Genomic DNA, 21,502 nt, shown 5'->3' on the forward strand with positions numbered 1-21,502 from the left:
GGACAAGGACTAGGAAGGAGTTCTGAGGATACCGGTCTCCATTTTTGTGGCTGCCGGCCATGGTCCTTGCTCCCCACCCCCACGCCTGCCCCCGCCCCTCAGCTCTGAGAATGCATTGGTGGGGGAGAGACACTACTGTGTCTTCCTGCCTTCACTTCTGGATCTGCATACCACCTCCTCTGCACCCAAAGGTAGGAGTGTAAGAGGACTGGTTTAGAACCTCTCTGGAGCCGTGTGGGGTTCAGCTGCTTCATCTCTCCCCACCACCCATTCTTAAGAGTCTTCCAGAATCCGTCACAGCTGGGCCAGGTTGAGAGCTAGGGATACGAATGGTGCCCTCAGAAGCTCCTGGAAGACTTGATGCTGCCTGTCCTGGGCAAGGGTGTGGAGAATAGAAGCGACTGTGTGCCCGCCTGCCCACCCATCCCTCCAGATGGAGCCTGCGGCAGAGGCAGCCTGTGCCAGCCTCCTCTCTGAGCCACTGTGGCCCAGGGAGGCTCTGCCAGCTCCGAGCAGGGATGAAGTTGGCTTCTGCTGGCCCGTCTGAGGTCAGGCCTGCCTGGCAACCCCATGTGGTGTGCAGAGCATGGTCCCTTGAGGGGCACCTTAAGGCAGTCCTGGAGGAGATCAGTGCAGGGTGCATTATTCCTATTGGAACCCTTCCTGGGCCGCATGGTGGTCCCCTGGGCCCAGTTCCGTGAGCTTGATAGAGGGCTGCTTCCACAGAGCCCACATGAGAGCAGTGTTTGGTCCCATGGTCCTCACTCAGTAAACATGGAAAGGTTGAATGAGGCCTCAAGAGGAAGAATGACTTGTCCAAGGTCACACGGCAGTTGGGTGAGAGAGCCAGCACTAATGTACCAGATTTTCTCTCTCGGTTTGGGGTTCTTGCAGCCCAAATGCCTGCTTCCCTGTTGCCACAGCAGTCTGGTACACAGGACTCTGACAGGCTGGGCATTATAGCCTGGAGCCTGAGGCTACCCCTTAGGAGGGGCCTTACTTCGGTCTCCTAGCCCTTGTTCCCAAAAAGTGAGGAGGAAAGGCCAGGCTGCCTCACAGATAATGGGCCAGGGCTGAGGCAACAGGCAGGGGGTAGCCCTGGTCCCTGTTGGGAGTGTGCAGAACCAACAGGATGCTTGGTGCTCAGGCACATTCTGGGCCTGAGCCTCTCGGGGCAGGAGAGAGGGTCTCCCAACTAGACAGGCTGAGGTGGGAGGTACCTCTGTGTTAGCTCCAGTGTGGATGTCCTTGTGAGCCTCTCAGGGCCTCTGTGTCCCCATTTGTCAAAAGAGGGTAATAATCTCTATCTGGAATAATACCAATGATTACGCAATCAGAACGAGGACATTTATTGAGCACTTACTATATGCCATGCCCTGGGGCAATAAGTGCTTTGCACTATCTCATAGCAATCCTGACAGGTAGGTAGATGCTCATTTCTTACAGATGAGAAGGTAAGGCTCAGAGAGATTGTGTCACGTGCCTGAGGTTACACAGCTGGAAGGTGTGTGGCTGACTGAGTCCAGAGTCCCTCTCTCTACCATAGCATTATACCTGGGGCCCTGTCTCAGAGTACCAGGTTGGTGTCTGGCAGAGGTGGACAACTAATGTGCCAGGGCTGGTCCAGGTGGAGAGGTCTATGTGTTGCATCTCATGATCCAGGATGGCTCTGTGACCTGAATGCTCCTGTGGTCCTGAGGGGTCGGGGCAGAGAGGTAGTGGCTGGAAGCCTGAGAGAGGGGTTGGTCTTGGCCTTCTGCTTCTTGGCCAGGGTCCCCCAAAAGTGGGGATGCTCCGGCCTCCCTGCTCCCACTGGCTACCAGGGACAACTGGTTGGCTCTAAGACTGGTTGGTCTTGCCACTCGCCCCTGCCACATTTGATAGGAACCTAGTGACCAGAAAATACAAGGGAGGGAATGGAAGGGAAGGCAGGGACCAGCTGGGACGGTGAAGAGGGGCCCTGTGGGGTGCAGACCTGAGCCTGGGTGGGCAGGTTGGGGTGGGAGTGGGCAGGCACTGCTTCCTTTGTGGGTGGGAGGCTTGTGGGTATGAATAGTAGCAGCCAGCACTTACTGAACACTGACTACATGCGAGGCACTGTTTTAAGGGCTTGACTGTACAACTCATAAAATCGTCACAAAACCCTTTGAGGTAGGTGGGAGTTCTTCTTCCCATTTTACAGACTGAGGGAAGAGGCTTAGCCAGGGAAAGATACTTGCTCAAGGTCACACAGCTAGGTAGCACAGGAGCCAGGATTCAAATCCAGGCGGTGTGAGTCAGAGCCACATTTCTGATGGTCATGCTGGCAGCCCGCAGCTTTTTCTCAGAGGTCATACTCAGTTTTGTTCAATTTGAAAACTGTTCCCTGAATACCTCCTGCAGGTCCCGTGTGGCCTCTGGGGAAACATCCCTCTCCCCAGGGGACTCCCAGTCTCCCCTGGAGAGGCGCGGACATGACACAGGGGAGGTAATGGCATAAGTAAGCATGGATTCCTATTCTGGTCATCAGGGAAGGCTTCAAGATTGAGGCCTTTGCACTGGACCCCAAAGGCCAAGTGACATTTCAGTAGTTTTGGGGAAAGTGTACCCAGTCCGCTAGTCAGAGGAGAAGGAAGTAGGGATGTCTTTGGAGAAGACTGGGTGGTCTAGGGTGCGTGCAGCAGATGGTGCAGGGGCCTGAGGGTGACTCAGAAAGTCAGCTTGTGTTTGAGTCTTTAGCAAAGTTCTGAAATCTGCCAGACCTGAGCTCTCATCACAGCTCCCCTGTGTACTAGCCATGTGCCCTCGGGCATATCACTTAGCTGATCTAAGCCTCAGTCTCCTCATCTGTAAAAGGTGGACAAACACACCTATCTCATGAGACCATGTCACGGTTGTTATGTAAAGGACCTAGTGCAGTGCTGGCACGTCACAGGGACTCAGTGAACGTTAGTTCTCTCCCACTTTGGTCTCTCTCAGACATCAGGCTAAGATGTTTCCACCTGACAGGAGCCTGGAGGCTCCGGGAACCTCTGCAGGTGTTTGGTCTGCACAGGGCATGCACTGGGGCGTGAAAGAACCGTGTCTGGGAAGGTCCCTTTGGCAACTGTAAGAACCACAGGGAGGGGCTGGACTGTGGCAGGAAAAACAACAGCCCCGCGGACCTGCTGGGCTGGGGAGGAAGGAATGTTGAAAGCACACCAAGATGTCCCCTCGGGTGGTTGGGGGAGAAGCGGCTTGGGGCCGGGAAGGCCATGGTCGGGGGGAGGGGGCATGAATTCGATTTGCAGCCTTAAGTGTTTCAGATGAAAGACTGGCTCCCTTCAGTTGCTCCGAAGGTTGCGCAGCATCTTCTTTGTGCATCTGGCTTTTTTTTCCCCCTCTTTTGCATAATTTCCTTTGGATGAATCCCCATCAGAGCTTCTTCCATAATAGCAGCAAATTGGAACTAAGTGCCTGACAATAGGAAGATGATTGAGAACGTTTTGGAACATCCAGTGGATAAAATAATATGCAGCCATGAACAGCCACAGAAATACTTATCCTTGCAGTGTCTGGAGCTGTGCACTTGTGAAGCTCTTTTGCATCCTTTCTTCGTTTCATTTCTTGTCCATGTGACAGAGGTGGGACAGGGGTTAGAGCCTTCCGGTACATGAAGAGATTCAGGCTAGGCTCTAATCTGAGGGCAGGGTTCATGTTTTATTCATTGTTTTATCCTCATCGTGTGGCTGAGTGATTTGCAAATGCTCGTCTGGTGGAAGAATTGATTGAGTGAACAAAGCAGAAGGGAGGTGACTTGTCCAAGGTCATGCACTGTAGGAAGGCCCGGGACCTGTGCCTCCTCATCCCTACTTGCCACATTCTTCTCACTCATCACTCAGTATCAGGGAAGGGAGTAGGATGGAGAGGTTCCCAGCGGGGACTGGGGATGCACACAGACCCAGGCTGATGTCTAGTTTCTGTCCTTACTGGCTGTGAGTCTTGGCAAGTCAGTTTATCTTTTTAAGCCTCAGTTTCCCCATCTATAATGTGGGTAGTCCAAGTACCTGCTTTTAGGCTTGTCATCAAGAATAAAAGATTTAAGTCCTATAAAATTCTTAGCACAGGAACTAGCACATCGTGACACACCTATGAACATTAGCTGTGATGATAATGATGATAAAATAATGTGGAAATATGTCTGATACAATTAATGTTAAATGGGAAAAAAAAACCATAAAAGTATGAGCACTCAGATTCAAGTGGTGTAAAATTAGGTCTGACCATAGATACAGATTGGAAGAGAACAGGCAGAAATGGCGTTCCAGCAGGTACTATGGGAAGTAAATAAGGCTGACCAAAAAAGGTCTTTTATGAATATTTTATTTATTTTTTCTTTAGTTTTAATACAAAAGAATTATGTGAAAAATCCCATTAATTCAGAAGCATATTCTCTTCTTGGTTCCCCAACCAAATCCTTCTTGCCAGAAGTAGCCGGTAATAACTGTGGCGTGTGTCCTTTCGGGGTATTTTCTATGCCTACATAAGCATACAAATCAGAATGGGACCATAAATTGCATTATTGTTTTACAATCTACATTTTTCATTATGTGTACTGACAACCTTCCATGTCAGTGTATGTAAAATCCATCTAAAAAATCTACACAATAGGTATGTAATACTTTCGTAATCCATTTTTCAATGGATAAATCCTAGTTAGTTTGACCAGCCTGCTGTTGATGATGTTCAAAGTTGTTTCCAATTTTACTGTATTCTAAATAATGCCGACAATGAACCCAGCTAGTGTTTAAACAAAGAAAATCAAATGAGAGAGATTCAGAAACTGTGAGACCACGAAGTGCTGCCTGGGAGGGTCTGCTTCTCCCTCCTCCCTTCCCCGCTTCTCCTCCCTTCTCAGTGGAGCCCGAGGGGGCAAGGATTCTGAGGGCTGGGCTGCTTGGAGGAGGCCCTGTCTCTGTCACCCCCAAAGGATGCGGATGCCCTAGGGAAACCTCTTCCTTCACTCACCCAGTATGGAGCTCTCCTGTGAAATTTTGAAATTCTTTGCTTTTTTTTTTTAAATTGAAGTATAGTCAGTTTACAGTGTTGTGTTAATTTCTTGTATACAGCATAGTGATTCAGATATATATATATATATACACATATATATATGTAATCCTTTTCCTATTCTTTTTAGTTATAGGCTATTACAAGGCATTGAATATAGTTCCCTATGCTATTACAGTAGGACCTTGTTGTTTATTTTATATATAGTAGTTAGTATCTGCAAATCCTAAACTCTCAATTTATCCCTCCACTCCCCACTTCCCCCTTGATAACCATAAGTTTGTTTCCTTTGTTTGTGAGTCTGTTTCTGTTTTGTAAATCAGTTCATTTGTGTCATTTTTTTAGATTCCACACATAAAGATATCATATGATATTTGTCTTTCTTGGTCTGGCTTACTTCGCTTATTATGACAGTTGCCAGGTCCATCCATATTGCTGCAGATGGCATTATTTTTCTTTTTTGTGGCTGAATAGTACTCCATTGTGTGTGTGTGTGTGTGTGTGTGTGTGTGTATGTACACCATAACTTCACATTTTCTTTGGATGCTGTAAGCTGCTGCCTGGGCCATACTGCTGCTTATACCCTGAGTGTCCTTGGACAAGTTCTTGACCTTCTCTGGACCTCAGTTTGTCCACCTGTATGCTAGTGGCAGCCTTCCTGATGAGAGCCATTGCCGTGACTTGAGTGTCTACTCTTTGGCAAATGTGGTGCCGAGTGCACTCCACTTGCATGGTCTCATTTCATTCTTGCTAAATGCCTTTGCGGTGGAGGGGGTATTAGTCTCATTCTACGTGCTCCCGCTGTCTCTCAGAGAGGTTACATCACTTGCCCCAGGTCCCTAAGCCAGTGGAGCCAGGATTGGCTGCTCCAAAGCCCGAGTTTGTAACTGTTGTTCCATGTTCCCTCTCACCGACTGCCGATCAGTGAGGTCCAAGTGAAATGATGATTATAAAAGGATCCTTTAGCTTGTAAAGCGCCCTGCACGTGGGAGGGGTTGATACTGCTGTTATTATTTCTACATCCAGAGCAACGGTAGCTTTGGTTACGTGGTTGACAGCAAGTTGGAGGTGGTGGGACATAGGAGGGAGGCGGAAGGGCACGGGACTGGGAACCAGCAGACTGGGGTCCCAGTCCTGGCTCTACTCCAACTGGCTGGCTGTGTGACCTTGGCCAGCCAAGCCTGTCTGGGGGATGGACCCACCTATCTCACGTGGCCCTCGTGGAGCTCAAAGGAGACTAAGCCCGGAAGACAGCCTGTTCATTGTCTGACTCAGAGGATGTCCTGCTACAGGGAGGTCTCTGTCTGCCTCTGCAGTCATCGGTGTGGTCCAGGCAGGAGGCACTTCTCCTTTCTGGTGCTGTTATTCTGCAGATCTGGGCACATCATGTGGTCCCCAGCCTACAACTGCACATTAGTCTGTGGCTCCGCGGTGGCATGTGAAACCTTTGGGCAAGAAGCCAGTGCTGACGGGTGGCAGCCTCTTCACACTGCTTGGTTTTATTTAATGCGGTGCCCATGGGTACCACAGGCCTCTGACAAATTGTCATCTCCCCACTGCCATGTACAGACCTGAGCAGTAGTAAGAGTGGCTGTGGGCCCAGCTCCTGTTTCCACCCCCCTGACTCCATCAGGGGCCCGGCTGGGAGGGTGGCACAGGGTCCCCCTCCTCCCTCATCACAGGCAGTCATTGCATTCATGTCCACCTGGAGACTGTCACCGAGGAAGTGAATGCTCTGTACTGGGGAACTCCTGGTGGGAAGTAACCTCATCCCCAAGAGGGGAAGAATAAGTCTTAATAGGCTCTCTCTTGCTTACTGTATCTTTTCTTTTAATTCTTTTCTTACTCCAAAAGTAACCCATGCTCAGAGTAGAAAAATTGTGTAACACAGAGAACCCCCTAAAAAGCCCCCAGAAAAGTCTGTAATTCTTGCTCCAAGGGAATGCTATTGTTAACATTTGAGCCTTTAGACTCAATATTAAAGATGAGAATATTCAGTATTTCTGGAGCCCTAACTGTGGGTTTTGGCGTATGTTATGTGCTTTATGGGCATGATCTGATTCAGTTTTCATAGTAAACCTGTGAAGCAGATAAAATTACTATGATTTTACAAATGAAGACACTGACGCTCAGAGAGGTTAAGGGAGTGTTCAAGTCTCCTGGTCTCCTGTTTTATCCTTAACCGCTAGACTGTACTGCTTTTTCCCAATTTCTCTTTCCCTCCCTCTCTAATACATATATCTGTTTAGGGTCAGGTGGTGTATCAGTCAGATTCTGGCAGAAAACAGAATTCCACTCAGATGCTGCAACTTGGAGATGTTAGTAAAGCTGTGGGCAGGGTTAAGGGTACCCACAAACTAGCAGTGACAGAGGCTGTTACCTCCCTTCGGCCCGAATGAGCAGACGGAGGGACTGGTGTCACCAGAATTCAGTGATGGCTGGGCCCGTGCAAGGAGCTGTCACAGAGGGGTTCAGCCACCGCCAACACCACAGGGAAGGCATTCGGGAAGATATACCCCCACCTCTCTCTGCTTCCACCCTCAGACCTCCCACCAGTGCCTCCCATTGGCCAAAGGCAACCAGAAGTCTGCAGGCAAGGAAATTCAAAGGACAGTCCACAGGCTCAGCCTCCTGCTTCTTTGAGCAGGACTGGTTCTGGGGGTGCAAATGGGGACTAACAGCCCAGAAGATGGTTGTAGGGGGTGGAGGGAGATGTGCTTCCTAACTTCCCCAAAAGAAAGAAGAATGATCTTGGTAGCTGTGATGACTGAGGACATCATTCAGAACAGATGAATCTCACTTTCTGCCTAGCATTTCTTTTTTTTTTTTTTTTTGATGTTTTGGTGTCTTCCGCACTCTGTCCATTTCTCTTTCTCTCTCTGCTCCTTCCTACCACTAGTTCCTACCTGGTTCAGAATTCCCACAAATACCTGGGCAAAAATCGTCAGTGTCTCAGATTTAGAGGAGAGCCTTACTGGCTAGGGAGTAATTGTTCCCCACTATGGACACTTGGGGCTGTGTGTGCCCTCTTGCTGTCCCACTGTGTGCATGTGTGTGGAAAGGCATGGTTTGGGTACACAGGTCGTAAACATCTGTGACGAAGGCTCCCTTGTCTTTAGCATGACTGTAACTTTTGTATTTTAAAGACCTTTCTTTCTCTGAAACATCCTTTATCCACAGGGCCGCGCTCTGAAGTGAGAGGACAGGGGCTCTCATCCCTGTTTGACAGTTGGGGAAACTGAGGATCAGAAGGGGAAAGTGACCTGCCCAAGGCCCATCTCATAGGAAGTGACAGAATCAAAACAAGAAACAGTGGTCCTGATTCTGAATTCAGCTCTTCGTTCTATACTTGCCTTTCAGTCTCCAGAAGTTTTCCCTTAGCCAGCTTCACCCCTGGAAGAACTTCGCACAGGATGACCACCCTGAAGCTGCTGAAATGCCATGTAGTAGGATGGACTTTGGAGTCAGAGAGATCTGGCACAGCCTTATGACCTTGGGCAAATCGGTAGGCCTCTTTGGGCCTGTGTGTCCTCATCAGTAGAATAAGGATGATAATATCAGGAGTTTGGATGGAAGGTCAGGTGCTCAAGGTCTGATAAGTTGTCAGGACAAGCTGGCTGGCTGGTGGCCAGAAGGGCTCCTGAGGTGAATGCAGTCCGGGCCTCTGGACTTAACAATTGTCTTGTTGGTGTTCCATCCCCCCATCACCCATTTATTTGTCCAGTTCTCCAGCTACCCAACCACCTGACCCAGGCTCCCTGGGTTTGAATTCTGGCCCTGCCATTTACTGGCTGCATGCTCTTGGGCAAGTCACGTCACTTCTGGGTGCTTTAGTGTCTTCTTTTGAAACATGGAGATATTAAGAGTACGTATTACAGTTGATTATGAAGATTAAATCGGTCAGTTGACATAAAGCATTCGATCAGTGCCCGCAAATAGCAAACTCTGTAAATGTTAGCTTTGTTGTTGTTATTTACCAAGCACTGCACTGAGCCCTGGGGATAACGGCAAATGAGACAGATAAGGTTTTGTCTTTCTGGAGTTTGTATTCTAGAAGAGGAATGGAAACGAATAAGTACATCAATCAATCAATATAAAAGTTCTGTTTGTGAACTTATGAAAAAACCAAACCCAGCATGCTTGCTTCATGGGAACAGAGTTTCTGTTTGAGGGACGATGACAAATTTTGGAAATAGATCGTGGTGATTGTTGTACAACATGATGAATGTAATTGCTGCCCTTGGATTGTTACACTCAAAAGTGGTTATAATGGCAAAAACAAAATAAAGCAAAACCAAAAATCCCAGCTGTAACCAGAAAGAATAGAGGGAGGGACCCACTTGAGACAGAGTGGTTAAGGAGCACCTAGATTGAGGTCTGAGGGGTGATTGCTGCCAAGAGTCAGAGACAAGCCCACCGTCCATGCAGAGGGACCATTAAGGGCAAAGCCCCAAGACAGGGGCCAGCCTGACATGGCTGAGGTGCAGACAGAAAGCCAGTGTGACTGCTGCATCACAGTGATGGTGGCAATGGGGGAGGGCAGTGGTGGGAGCTGATGCCGGGGCCAGACTGTAGCTTTCATAAGGAGTTTGTGTTCTGTTTTGATGGGAAGTCATTGGCAGTTTTAAAGAGGGCACCCAGTGGGAGTTTTGAAGAAATCTCTGTGGTTGCTCTGTGGAGAATAAATCCTAGGAGGGCCCAGGTGGCTACAGGGAGACCCTGGAAGAGGCTGGGGCAGCCATGCAGGCATGGGCTGAGAGTGGCTTGGACCTGGGTGGATGTGGGGATGGAGGAAAAGAACAAATTCAATTTGCCGGACTCAGAGATGCTGATTCACGCTAGCCCTGGTGGGAGAGCTTGATGTATAAACCAGTCAATGCATTTTTAATGAGCAATACAATCGTAGGCTAAGTGGATATTGACTCTCCTGGGCTCAGGAGAGTCTTCCTGCAGGCCACCCAGATGGCAAGCCACGGCATCTGAAGGCTGCTTACTGCCCCTAGAAGGTGAGCTGGGGGAGCCAGCCAGTGGTTGCAGCATTGAAGAGCATCAGATGCTGACAGCCTGCTGAGCTGGCCCCAGACTGGGCCAGGCAAGCAGGTCTGGACCTTCCCAGGCCCCTCTCCTCCAGACAGGGCTGGCACGGGCCTTGTCAGCATTTACTTCTCTGGCTGACCTTTTCCTTTTATAAATCCTGTGCGTTGGGGTTTTCATATGTGAGTGTCATCAGTCAGGCTCTGCTGGCCCGTCTCTTCAGACGTCTCTCTCCATCTGCTCTGGGTGGGCACTTCGGAACTCCTGGTTCCCAGACCACTGCCTACGGCAGCTTCCCATTAATTGTAATCCTTGCTTGTAATTCCAGGCCCTTTCGGGGTTGTTTTATTAAGTACCCTCTCAGTGTTATTTTCCTGACGCTCCATCACCACCCTGAGAGGGAAGGGGGAGTGTTTCTGTTTTATAGATCGGGTGACCTAGGCTCAGAGAAGTGAAGTCACTTGCCCAGGGTCACAGAATGAGCTAGCGGTAGAGCTGGGCTTTGGGTCTCCCCCGTGCCTTGCTGCCCTGCACGGAGGGGCCCATGGGCTGCCTGTGTATGAAATTCCTGACCCCGGGCCTGGCCCGCAGTGGTGCTCGCTCAGCGATGCGAGTCGCGCCCTTTCCAGCAGAGGAACCCTTCTGACTTTTGCAAGGCTGCCTGCACCACCCCCAGCTCCCTCACGTCTCTCCGTGACTCCAACCTGCCCCTCCCACCAGGCTGTTTGGAGCTCACCTTTATGGGCTTCTTGTTCCAAGAAGTGAAGATGTCAAGGCCTCCTCCCTGTCCTCTGCACAGGCCTACCCGTTCCCATATCTGGGTGATTGCCCACATGGTGACTCAGCCCAAATGTCCTCCCTGCCATCACCTGTCTAGATCCTCCCTTTTTTCAAAACCTTACTCCTTACCCTCTACTCCCTATCCTGTAAGTCTTCTTTTCCAGCCCATACTCCTCATCACCAGGTCCTCAGTCTCCTAGAGGCTGAAGCATACACTGGCAGATCTAAGTCACATCCTGCCCAGGTGTGTAACAGTCTCCTGGGTGACCATCATCCCCCCACGTTGCAGTGAGCTCTGTAGGAACGAGCACGTGTTCCTCGGGTCCCCTATAGTGCCTGGCTGGCCTGGCCACCCAGCAGGCTTCATCAGAGCATGCTGACCTGGACCAGGGCGGAACTGTGCCCACGTGACTGGCTGTGGCAGAAGCCAGGCCACGCTTGGCTCCCTTGCTGTGCCCTGGTGAGAGAAGCATGCCGTTATCCCTGGACTTGTGCAATAAAGAAGGAGCTCATCATAGGCTTACAAAATAATAATGTTATTTTTCTTTTTAATTCATATATTTTTAAGTTTAAACAGCTTTTATTTATTTCTTGTCATCCCGGGCCATGTGAATTGAAAAATGTATTTTTTAACTTCTAATTTTTTTTAATCATTCAAGAAATCTCCAGCTGTAGTAGAAAAAATAACATTTGAACAGAAAGAAGAAAAAATAATCTGTACTCCCGCCAGCTAGGAATAACCACAGTCAGTGCTTTGCTGAATTTTCTGTAGCTGTAAGCGTGCATTAATCAAAATAGGGTCAATCTGTACGAACTGTTGTATGTCATGCTTTTTTCACTCGGATATTTTCCAGGATTTTTTGCATCATCTTTTTCACTCTCGATAAGCCATTGTTTATCTAACCAGCCCCTGGCCATGGGGTCTGTGGGTGGCTCGTGCCACCTCCTTGGCTTCCAGCCTGGGCCTGAGTGCTTTCTCTTCCGAGGAGATGCTGTTGGGGTTTTTCTGAGGCAGCAAAATGCAGTGGAAAGAGTAATGGACCCAGAGCTGGGATCTGGGGAGTCAGGAGGCTGGATGGGGAGGAGAGTGGGCGGGAGGGACCCGGGAAAACCTGTCTGAGGAAATGACTGTTACTCAAGTCTCTTTTGCTCTCTGGGTCTCACCTGTAAACGAAGAGGAGGAGATTGAATTATCTCTAAAATCTTCTAGCTCCTCTCATCTGTGGTTCTGCCAGCACCAGGCTGTCCCTGCCAGCAGGCTCTGCTGGAGACTTGGGCAGGGAGACACTGGGATATTTATTTAAGATAACTCTTCTGGCTATTTTCAAGAAGCTGCAGGCCCGGGGAAGATCTAGAGAGCAGGGGCTGACATCAGACAGAGGCCGAGGGGAGGCGTAGATGTGCTGGCACGTCAGGGCCCGGGAGGGTCATGTGGATTCTGCTTCTCACAGCACAAAACATACAGATTAGTCTGTGGATTTTTTTTTTTTTTGGAAGCAAAATTAAGCAGGCATTTATTTTAAGGGTTCTTCCCTTGAGGCCTTATCTAGCATAATGGCTGCTACCCTCCAGTGCAGGCTTAGAAGAAATCTGGAGCCAGGCAGCTACATCTCCACCTGAGCCCACGAGGCGGTGAGCTTCCCTGGAGCAGCTCCTGTTGCTTTGTGCTCTGGCACAGAGTCATCACTTAGTGTCATATAAGCGACGGAGAGGCTCTGTTTTAACTATGGCTTTAAGTTATACCCGTAAAGCCCAGGGTAATGACATGAGTGGAAAGCATTTCTGGGTGGGGATGAGACCATGTGGAGCAAGACCTTCCCTTCCTCCTCATCTTACTGTTTAAAGCAGCGTCAGTAACGACATACTGTCTGGTGTGCACTACGAGCTCCAGCTTACAAAGTGTTCCACTCAGTATCCACTCAGTGGGGATTTAGGTTGCTCGTGACCTGTCAACGGCCCTACAGTTCTTGGGTGACTGAGTTGGGTATTCAGGGCCCCTGACTTTCTGTACAGTGCCTCTTGCTTCGGGTGAGGCCAGTGGTCCCTAGAATGCAGAGGCAGAAACTGGGAAATAAAAGGGAGCCTGGGGCCGAGGCTTGAAGCATGTGCACAGCCCATCGTGCATCCAGTGTCTGCCTGTTTTTCTGCCCATCAGAGGCCCCCATGGCGGTTGGGGTGGCAGAGGGACCTGCCAGGTCTCAATTGGATTTTTCTCATGTAATATGACGGAGGAAGGCTCTCGACTCAGAGGTGAGGGTTCCTGCTCGCTTCTCTGTTTCCTGGTTTTAGCTTCAAACTTGTTTTTGAGGGGTTTTGGCCCATTACTGAACCCCCATCAGTGGAAACAAGCAAACAACTTGTGGGTTAAAAAATAGATATGTATTTTTAAAATTATACACGCAATTTACAAAGTGTATAAAGTTAAAAATGAAGTTCCCTTTCTTAACCTGTGGAACGCTCTTATTTTCCTCTCTCTACTTCTGAATTTTTCACCTCTCTCAACAGTTTGGTGAGTGTCCTTTCAGATCTTATACTACATGTGTGCAAACACAAAGATGTACTGTCGAGGTTATTGGTGTTTTTTTTGTTAATATAAAAATGGGACCATGCCATTCTCTCTCTCTCTCTCTCCTCGTCTCTCTTTGCAATTTGCTTATTCCAACAGAACAGCTGGGCAATAGGTCCTGATTCTCTGAAATCTCTTCATTTCCTGTTCCAAGGGGGAAATGATAAGAGTAGTCTGCTGCAGAGATAATTTCTGTCTAAGTCCTGTGCTTTTTGGATAAGTCCTAGTGAGATGAACTGGCTGCACATTTGTAGCTGACCTGGGGCCTGAGCCCAGGTCTCCTGACTTTTACATTATCGGGGCTGTGTGTTTTTTAAGAATCTCTTTCTGTCTTATCCATTTGGATCCATCCTGACAACATCCCCAGGAAGTAGTGGGGCAGGAGTTATTGAGGCCTGGGGCATGAAGAGCCTTGCCCAAAGTCAGTACCTACCGGAAGGGCTGGGAGCCCAAGGCTCTTTTTGGTTGAGTTCAGTTTATCCAACATTTATTGAGGGGCTACTGTGTGCCAGGTGCTGTGGTTGGAGAGACAGCCTGGCCAAGGGCCTGCCTGGAGGTGGTCACCGACTGTCCCTTGTGCTCTTGGCAGAGTAGGGCTCCCTGGAGAGACTCTCCCTGCCCCTAGGAAGTCCGTGATTCCAGACCCAGGGCAAGAGATTAGAGTCCCTGAGGAGCTCTCTGGGCACAAGGGTGGGTGGGGGTCTGTTGACCTTGGCTGCTGCCACTAACCCCTCACTTCTCATGACTCTCTCCCCACCCTCACTTCCTCTGTCTCTCCCTCCCTCCTCCTCCTCTCTGTGGCTCTTTGTCTATTTGTCTCCATCTGTCCCTCTCCGTATGTGGTTCCTGTTCCCCCTTGCTCTGTTCTGTCACACCATCGCTGCCCCTCTCCCCCATCACATGCTCTCTCCTTCCTGCCAATGCAGGCGTGCTGGTCACCATGACAACAGAGACAGGGCCTGACTCTGAGGTGAAGAAGGCTCAGGAGGAGGCCCCGCAGCAGCCAGAGGCAGCCGCCACAGCAGCCACCCCTGTGACCCCCGCCGTCCACGGCCATCCCGAGGCCAACTCCAATGAGAAACATCCGCCCCAGCAGGACGCTCAGCCTGCCGAACAGGTATGTGCCTGAGAGCATGGGCATCTCTCCTTCTGCCCAGCCAGTCCTCCAGGAGGGAGGAGAGACGAGAACTGAGATCCGTTATTGCCCCATTACATGCCAAGAACTCTGCTGGGGGTATCGTGTTCATTTTTATATTTAATTCTCCAAGACCTGAGAGGGTAACTGTTAATTTTCCCATTTGACATTTGGGGAAACCAAGCCTCAGCCAGATGAAGTGAGTTATCCGAAGTCACATTGCTATAAAGTGGCAGAAGTGCAAGTCAGATCTAGATCTGATTTTGAACATCTGTGTTCCTCCAACCTTATTTTCCTGTCCCCCAGGCCTGTCCATTCTAGCTTGGTGAGCCCAGTGTGACTCTAGTGCAAAATTCATCTCCCTAAAGAGACAAGGGCCGGGTGGGTATAGCTCAGTGGCAGAGCGCGTGCTTAGTTCAGCATGCACGAGGTCCTGGGTTCAATCCCCAGTACCTCCATTGGAAAAAAAAGAGAGAGAGACAAGGGACGCAGGGGTCATCAAGCTATGGAATTCACACCTTGCTTAATTCACAACAGGCCCAGAGAGGGCAGGCACTTGGCTGAGGTCATTGAGGGCGTCCATGGCAGAGATAGGACTAGTGGGCTGGGCTCTGACCTCCCTCCCCTCCATCAGATCCGTCCCAGCCTCGGACTGAACCCAGTGACAGACTGAGAAGGAGACTGTGCCCTGGGAACTCATGCACTGTTCTAGGGAGACGGGACAGCTCTGGCTGCAGGGAAGCAGTGAACCCCTTTCACGAGCTCACCCATCATACACAGGAGCTGTGGCTCTCCTCCTGTGCACACCCACCATAGACCCTGGTCCCCTGGGGGTCTTAAAGGGCTCTCATTTGGAGGTCTGTCTTAGCTCTAGCTGCTTCCTAATTGCGTCTCACTTGGATGAGAGGCTACAGTTTCAAGCTCACTGACCGAACCCTTCCCTTGGTCGGCCCTACAGAGCCTAGACATGGAGGAGAAGGACTACGGGGAGGCTGATGGCCTGTCAGAGAGGACCACGCCCAGCAAGGCCCAGAAATCACCCCAGAAGATTGCCAAGAAGTACAAGAGTGCCATCTGCAGAGTCACTCTGCTCGATGCCTCTGAATACGAGTGTGAGGTGGAGGTAAGGAGCACCCAGCGCCACAGGCCCCGTCCCTGGCTGATTGGCTGCAGCGCGGGGACAGGCCTTGTGTGCACGCAGCCTGGGCCAAGCCAGAGGGCATCCATTCTTCACGGAGTCCAGGACCGACTACCGCGTCCTGGGGAGATGACCTGGCCAGCCCTCCTGTGCACAGATGGTGGCACCAAGGCCGGGAGAGGGCTCTTAAGACTGCAGATAGAATTAGGCATGGGGCTGGCACCAGGAAAAGGTTTCTCAGGGTGGCTGTACCTTGGTGAGCAGCCACCGTCTCAAGGCTGAAAGTTCCATGGTAAGGTGTCCCCCAGTTATAGGGAGGTGGCCCATTGGAAGGCCGTGGAGAAACCCCATGGCATGGTTCTGTCCCACAGTGGATGGCAGGGCAGATGCCTCCCCTCTGTGGTGAGCCCTCCTGGTCCCACATTTAGTGTCTCCCTTTCTGGCATAGGCTAGAACTCCCACCCTACTTCTGAACTCTCATTCACCCCCTTAGAGGCTCTCCCCTAGTCTAGGCACCATTCCTGGCCCTGTCCACGTGAATGGAGGAGTCCAGAAGGTGACCTTACTGCTGAGAGTTGCAGGAGCCACCTCCCTTTCTCCCCCAAGCCCTGGTCTTAAGGGACTGACTGACTTCTGAGCCCTGGGAAACAGGATCCCTCTTTTTTGCAGGGTTGGCTTTTTTTAAATGTTTATTTCTTCCACAGAAGGGTTGCCTTCTCCTTGCCTGCTCCCGGGTGGAAGGAAGGGGTATCTTCTACCCCTTCTCTCCTACCCACACTGGCCCCAAGACACTGTTCCAGCTGCCCTAGAAGAGTGTGAGGGTTTGGCTGAGGCCACGCTCTCTGAAGGGCTCCTCCAAGCTCAGGAATCCCTTGGTTTCCCAGCTGCTCTCCACAGTCAGGCCCCAGCCCCTGGTGACCTAGCCAGACCTTGCAGGGACCTCACCTTCTCTCCAGAGTCCCCTGCCTCTTTGGGCATGACTGCTTCACACGCCCCTGCCCTGTGATCCCTTTATTGGTGCCCATCTTCACACCTGTGGGTTTGGGTGCCCAGCCAGGTCCTGGGCTTTGTCTTTCTGAATCCTCAGGCCCAGGTGGTGTTCAGAGAGGTACTGTGCCTGGAACAGTGCTCCTCCCAGCTGTGGCTGGTTTAGGCTCCGTGAGCCCCTGTGGGACTGCACATGCTGCCTGGGTAGGTGGCATCCCTTAGTGTAAGGGGAGGGGCCGGGGAGGAGAGTCGCACTGTGACCGGAGTCCCAGGTCCTTGCCTTCTGCCTGCCCACGTCCCTCATATTTCAGGCAACTCTTCTCTTCCTCTCACACTCAGAGGTTAGAGTTCTTTTTGTGTATGTGGTGGGGGGATGGTTAGGTTTGTTTGTTTGTTTGCTTGTTTGTTTGTTTGTTTATAGCGGAGGTAGTGGGAATTGAACCCAGGACTTCACGCATGCTAAGCATGCATTCTATCATCCTCCCTGAAGCTTAAACTTTCAGTTTTCTGCTACTTGGGTCCAGCTTAGCCTGTTTCTCTTAATCACTCTACGGGAAGGAGAAATCAGTCACTTCCCTACTCTAGTCCTGTTTCCCCTAAGCAGGTCTGAGTTCTAAGAGGACCCCAGTAGGGCTTGGAAGAAGACAGTTGATGAGCTGGGCCTTAGTGTCACCCCAGGATCCCTTAGGATCTAGAGAGCCAGGCGGGTGGCAGGAGTGCAAAGATCCCCTCCAGACACTGGAAGGCTCTTGCGGGTTTTCACGTGGTCCTGGTGGGGCCTGGGCCACCTCCTCGCCCCCCCTGAGGTGTGTTCCGGCCTCACAGCGGCTCTGCTCTTCTCTTCAGAAACATGGCCGGGGCCAGGTGCTGTTTGACCTGGTCTGTGAGCACCTCAACCTCCTGGAGAAGGACTATTTTGGCCTGACCTTCTGTGATGCCGACAGCCAGAAGGTACCTGGGCTGGGGAGTGGGGCTGGCTGGAAAGAGCTCGTCCCTGAGGCCCCCGTTGGCCTGCCGTACCCCATGGCCTCCATCAGTCCTCATGTCTTCATTAGGCACCTGTGTTTGTGTTTGCACACCACCAAGGTTCAGCCAGCCCTGGTCCTCTCCAGTTCTCTGTCTCTGTCATGACAGTCCTTTCTTGGGGACCTCAGATCACCCCCAGATGGGTGTCTGGAGAGCCAGCACATGGCTTCCTGAGGGACCTGAGGCCCTTGTCCCCAGCGCCTTGGGAGGCTCCTGTCTGAGTTTCCTTGTTCCCACCAGACCCACTCAGCTGCATTTCCTGTTCCCCGTGTGGCCTCGGCAATGCCGAATCCAGGGCCCTGGGTCCCAAACCCTGTGTGAATCCAGCCCTTATTCCTTCACCACCCAGTCCCAAGGGAAAGGACTCAGACGGCTCAGCCAGGGAAGGGTGCTCCCTGCTAGGGGGCTGTTGACAGGCCATTTCAGGAGGTTTCTCTCTCCTAGCCCTACCCAAGTCCCCTCCTCTTCCTTCTAAAGAACCTTATCTTCTCCTACAGAACTGGCTGGACCCCTCCAAGGAAATCAAGAAGCAGATTCGGAGTGAGTGGCCTGCCGCGGTTGGAACGTGGTGGAAGGGTGGGCGGGGGCTCCAGGCCTCCAGGGCCCCGGTTTGTGCTGCAATCCCTACTTTGGGAAGTGCATTCAGACCCATGAGTTCATTCCTCTGCGTGGCAAATCTTGGGGGAAGGCGGGGTATTGTTTTATAGATGTGGAGCCTGAGGCCTGGACAAGAGGAATGACTGTCTAGAGTCACTTAGCAGGTTAGTAGAGGAATCACAAACATGTTCAGGATGTCAGCCTAGAAGGGACCTGCGGAGTCATCTAGGGCAAGGGGACAAACTGATGGCCTCAGAACAGCCACCCTTCCAGTCCAGGGCTGGTGCAGGCTTCAGTGAAATCAGTGACCCTTGACTCAGTGCAGAATCCTTGTCTGCAGAGCACACTCAGCCGCTGCCAACTGGTAGGAGTTAACATGTCAGGAGAGAGCTTGGCCCATCCCCGATCTTGGCTATCTCCTGTATTTGATGATGGGTGACTGAGGCCCAGAGAGAGGCAGTTATTCATCCAAGGCCACAGAGCGAGGTATTGGCTAAGCCAGGTCTTGAGCCCTGGCCTCCCAACACCATCCTGCACTCTTTTCAAGCCCTGGAGTGGAGACAGGTGAGTAGGCCAACAGCCTGTCTTTTCTGGCCCAGAGGAAAAAGGCATGTTGGGAGCGATGGGGCAGCCTTCGTATGGCAGAAGGGGAAAGTAGGTGGCCTCAGCTAGGGGGCATGAAATGGGCCGGGACTTGGAGCCTAGAGGCAGAGATGCCTCCATGCAGGGGCTCCTCCCCCTTGGCTGTGCTTGCGCTCCCTGGTCCCCTGGCTGGAAAGCTATAGCGGAGCCTGTTGCCATGACAGCAGGCAGCTGGGCCTAGGGAAGCCAGCTGACTCTGCAGGAGGGGGCTTGAGAGATTCTTCCTGTGGCTTCCTGTCAGTTGGAAATGAAGAGGCAGGCTGACAGACAGAGCCCCCTCCTCTGGGGCCAGTCAGGTCATAGGCCTGGGCTTCAGGCTGTCCCCAGGGGACCCAGCCCAGCTGGGAGGCCTGAAATAATCAGAACACCTACGGGTGGCTGAGAGTGTTGGAGAAGGGCCAGGACTTTGGAAAAGAGAAGCTGCCTCCAGCCCTTCATGACCCCAGGCAGGGAGTTGGTCCTTCTTGTTATCAAGGAGCAGGGCTACCTCCCTCAGCAGAGTCACAGTCTCTGTTCCTACTCCATGGATGGAATGTCCATCCATTCTTCCTGGTTCTGTCTTCTGGGGCCCCCATGGAGCAATTTTTTGCCCCCTTTCTTTATTTGTGACAGCTCCCAGCCTTCTGAAGGTAACACCACAAGTCCTTATGTCCTGGGCTCCAGAGTTGGGTGTATTTCCTCCCGAATCTCGGTGCCCATCATCTAGGGTGCTGGGGGCAATGCCTCCACCTCTCTGGATTCCTGTATCCCCTTAGCAAGTGGATTAGTGATTCCTGCCTCACAAGGTGGGAATGAAAGTTCAATGACGAGGGTGTGGACAGCAGCCAGCACATAGTAGGTGCTTCACATAGTAGGAGGAAATCTGGTGTGACAGTTAAAAGGACAGACACTGGAGTCAGGCTGCTTGGGTTTGAGTCCTGACTCCATCACTGCTTCTTGTGATATTTAGTTGTTCTGTGCCTCATCATCTGTAAAGTGGGGGTAACCCTCATCTTCAGGGTACTTATGAAGATTAAATGCACTGTTATGTGTACAACACCTAAAAGGTGCCTGCACACAGTAGGACCCAGTTTATAGTAGCCATTATTATTATTGTTTATTAATACCATTATTCTTGAGACAGGGAGTGTTTCCCCTCAAGGCTGCTTTTAAAACCCAAGGAGTCAGCTGTGGTCAGGAGCCTAAGTTGTGGGGTCATGTGACCAGAGGCTAGATCTCTGTTTTCTACTGCCGACTAGCTGGGTGACCTTGGGAGAATGATTTAACCTCCCCAAACCTTCATCTATAAGAAAGAAAGTCTACCTCAGGATCACTGTGAAGATTAAATCCCAGAAATGCATGTAAAGTTCTTAGCAAGCCAAGGGACCAGCACTTGGTAAGTGTTGGAGACATGACAGCTATGTGGTGAGGGTGGTGGGGACCCCAGGACAAGGATGGTAGTGATGGCATGGCCTCCAGCCCTTGGTGTCCACAGCCCTGCCCTGGATGGGCCTCTTTTTCTCACTTTGCTGGGGGCCCTTTTAGAGCACAGAGCCTTGTTCTGGATTATGGCCTTTCATCATGGCCTCCCCCCGCCCCCGCCTCCTTCCCTTTCTTAAGTGGTTATCCTTTCTCTTGGCTGGCAGAGCCTGTTTCCAGCTAAAACCTCAGCCTTTATTTTTCTCTACCTTTTAAATGTGTACCATTGATTTTTCATATCTGAATGAGGAGGTTAACATTACCCCTGTGAAATGTTCTTTGTTACTTTTAGCCCATTATATTTGCCTTTTAGGTCTTGTTTATAATCCAGTTCTGCCATCTAAGATGGAGTCAGCATCATATAGGGCAGCATTTTTTTCCAAAGTGTGTTCCGAGAAACATTAATCTGGAAGGATGCCCTGTGAAAATGGATGCAGCAGGTCAAATGGGTTTTGGAAACTCCTAAATGCCAGTCCCCCTCTGAGAGGTGCACTGCAGAGTGAGGGCTCTGAGAAGCCCAAAGTTAGGAAACCTGTTTAATGCGGTACTTTCCAGATTAGTTATCTTCCCATTAATGTCCTGTGGCACAGACTTTGGTGAAAAGGAAAGATCATGGGCTCTGGAGCTGGTGACCTGGGTCTGAACCCCAGCACTGTCACTTTTTAGCTGGTGACCTTGAACTGGCCGCTTTACTGCCTTGGCCTCACTGTCCTCATGTGCAAAATGGGGATAATCATAGGACGTCTAGGGCTGTTGTGAGGTTTAATTATGTGATGTTTGTAAAGTAACTAACAGCATGCCAGGCATGCAGTATTGGTTTTCTTTCTTTCTGCCTTCCTTCCCATGGCTAGTTCACAAGTCTTTTAACCTGGGCCTCGGTCTTCTCATCTGTCAAGTGGGAATAATGTTCCAGGCTCTCTGATTAGATTGTCTGAAGATTATAGTTATGGGAAGACTTTGAAAAATTGTCCATAGGACACCACCACTGGGGTGCTGGGGCCTCTCTGATCTTTCCCCAATCTTCTCTCAGGCAGCCCCTGGAATTTTGCCTTCACAGTCAAGTTCTACCCACCCGACCCTGCCCAGCTGACAGAAGACATCACAAGGTGAGGGC

General features: G+C 50.9%; 1 protein-coding gene across 15 annotated transcripts in view; it reads left to right on the forward strand.

Moving 5' to 3' along the window:
• Positions 1-21,502, forward strand: part of EPB41L1 (erythrocyte membrane protein band 4.1 like 1) — a 122,181-nt gene that overhangs the window by 58,170 nt on the left and 42,509 nt on the right. For all 15 annotated transcript variants that reach the window (XM_072944156.1, XM_072944153.1, XM_072944151.1 and 12 more), the window contains 5 exons: positions 14,332-14,522; positions 15,499-15,663; positions 17,512-17,616; positions 18,189-18,231; positions 21,419-21,494. In XM_072944156.1, the coding sequence (XP_072800257.1) occupies positions 14,346-14,522; positions 15,499-15,663; positions 17,512-17,616; positions 18,189-18,231; positions 21,419-21,494 (566 nt within the window). In that variant the 5' untranslated portion in view covers positions 14,332-14,345. The remainder of the gene's footprint in view (positions 1-14,331; positions 14,523-15,498; positions 15,664-17,511; positions 17,617-18,188; positions 18,232-21,418; positions 21,495-21,502) is intronic.

Source organism: Vicugna pacos, chromosome 19 (genome assembly GCF_048564905.1).
Source record: "Vicugna pacos chromosome 19, VicPac4, whole genome shotgun sequence".
NCBI classification, from domain to species: domain Eukaryota; kingdom Metazoa; phylum Chordata; class Mammalia; order Artiodactyla; family Camelidae; genus Vicugna; species Vicugna pacos.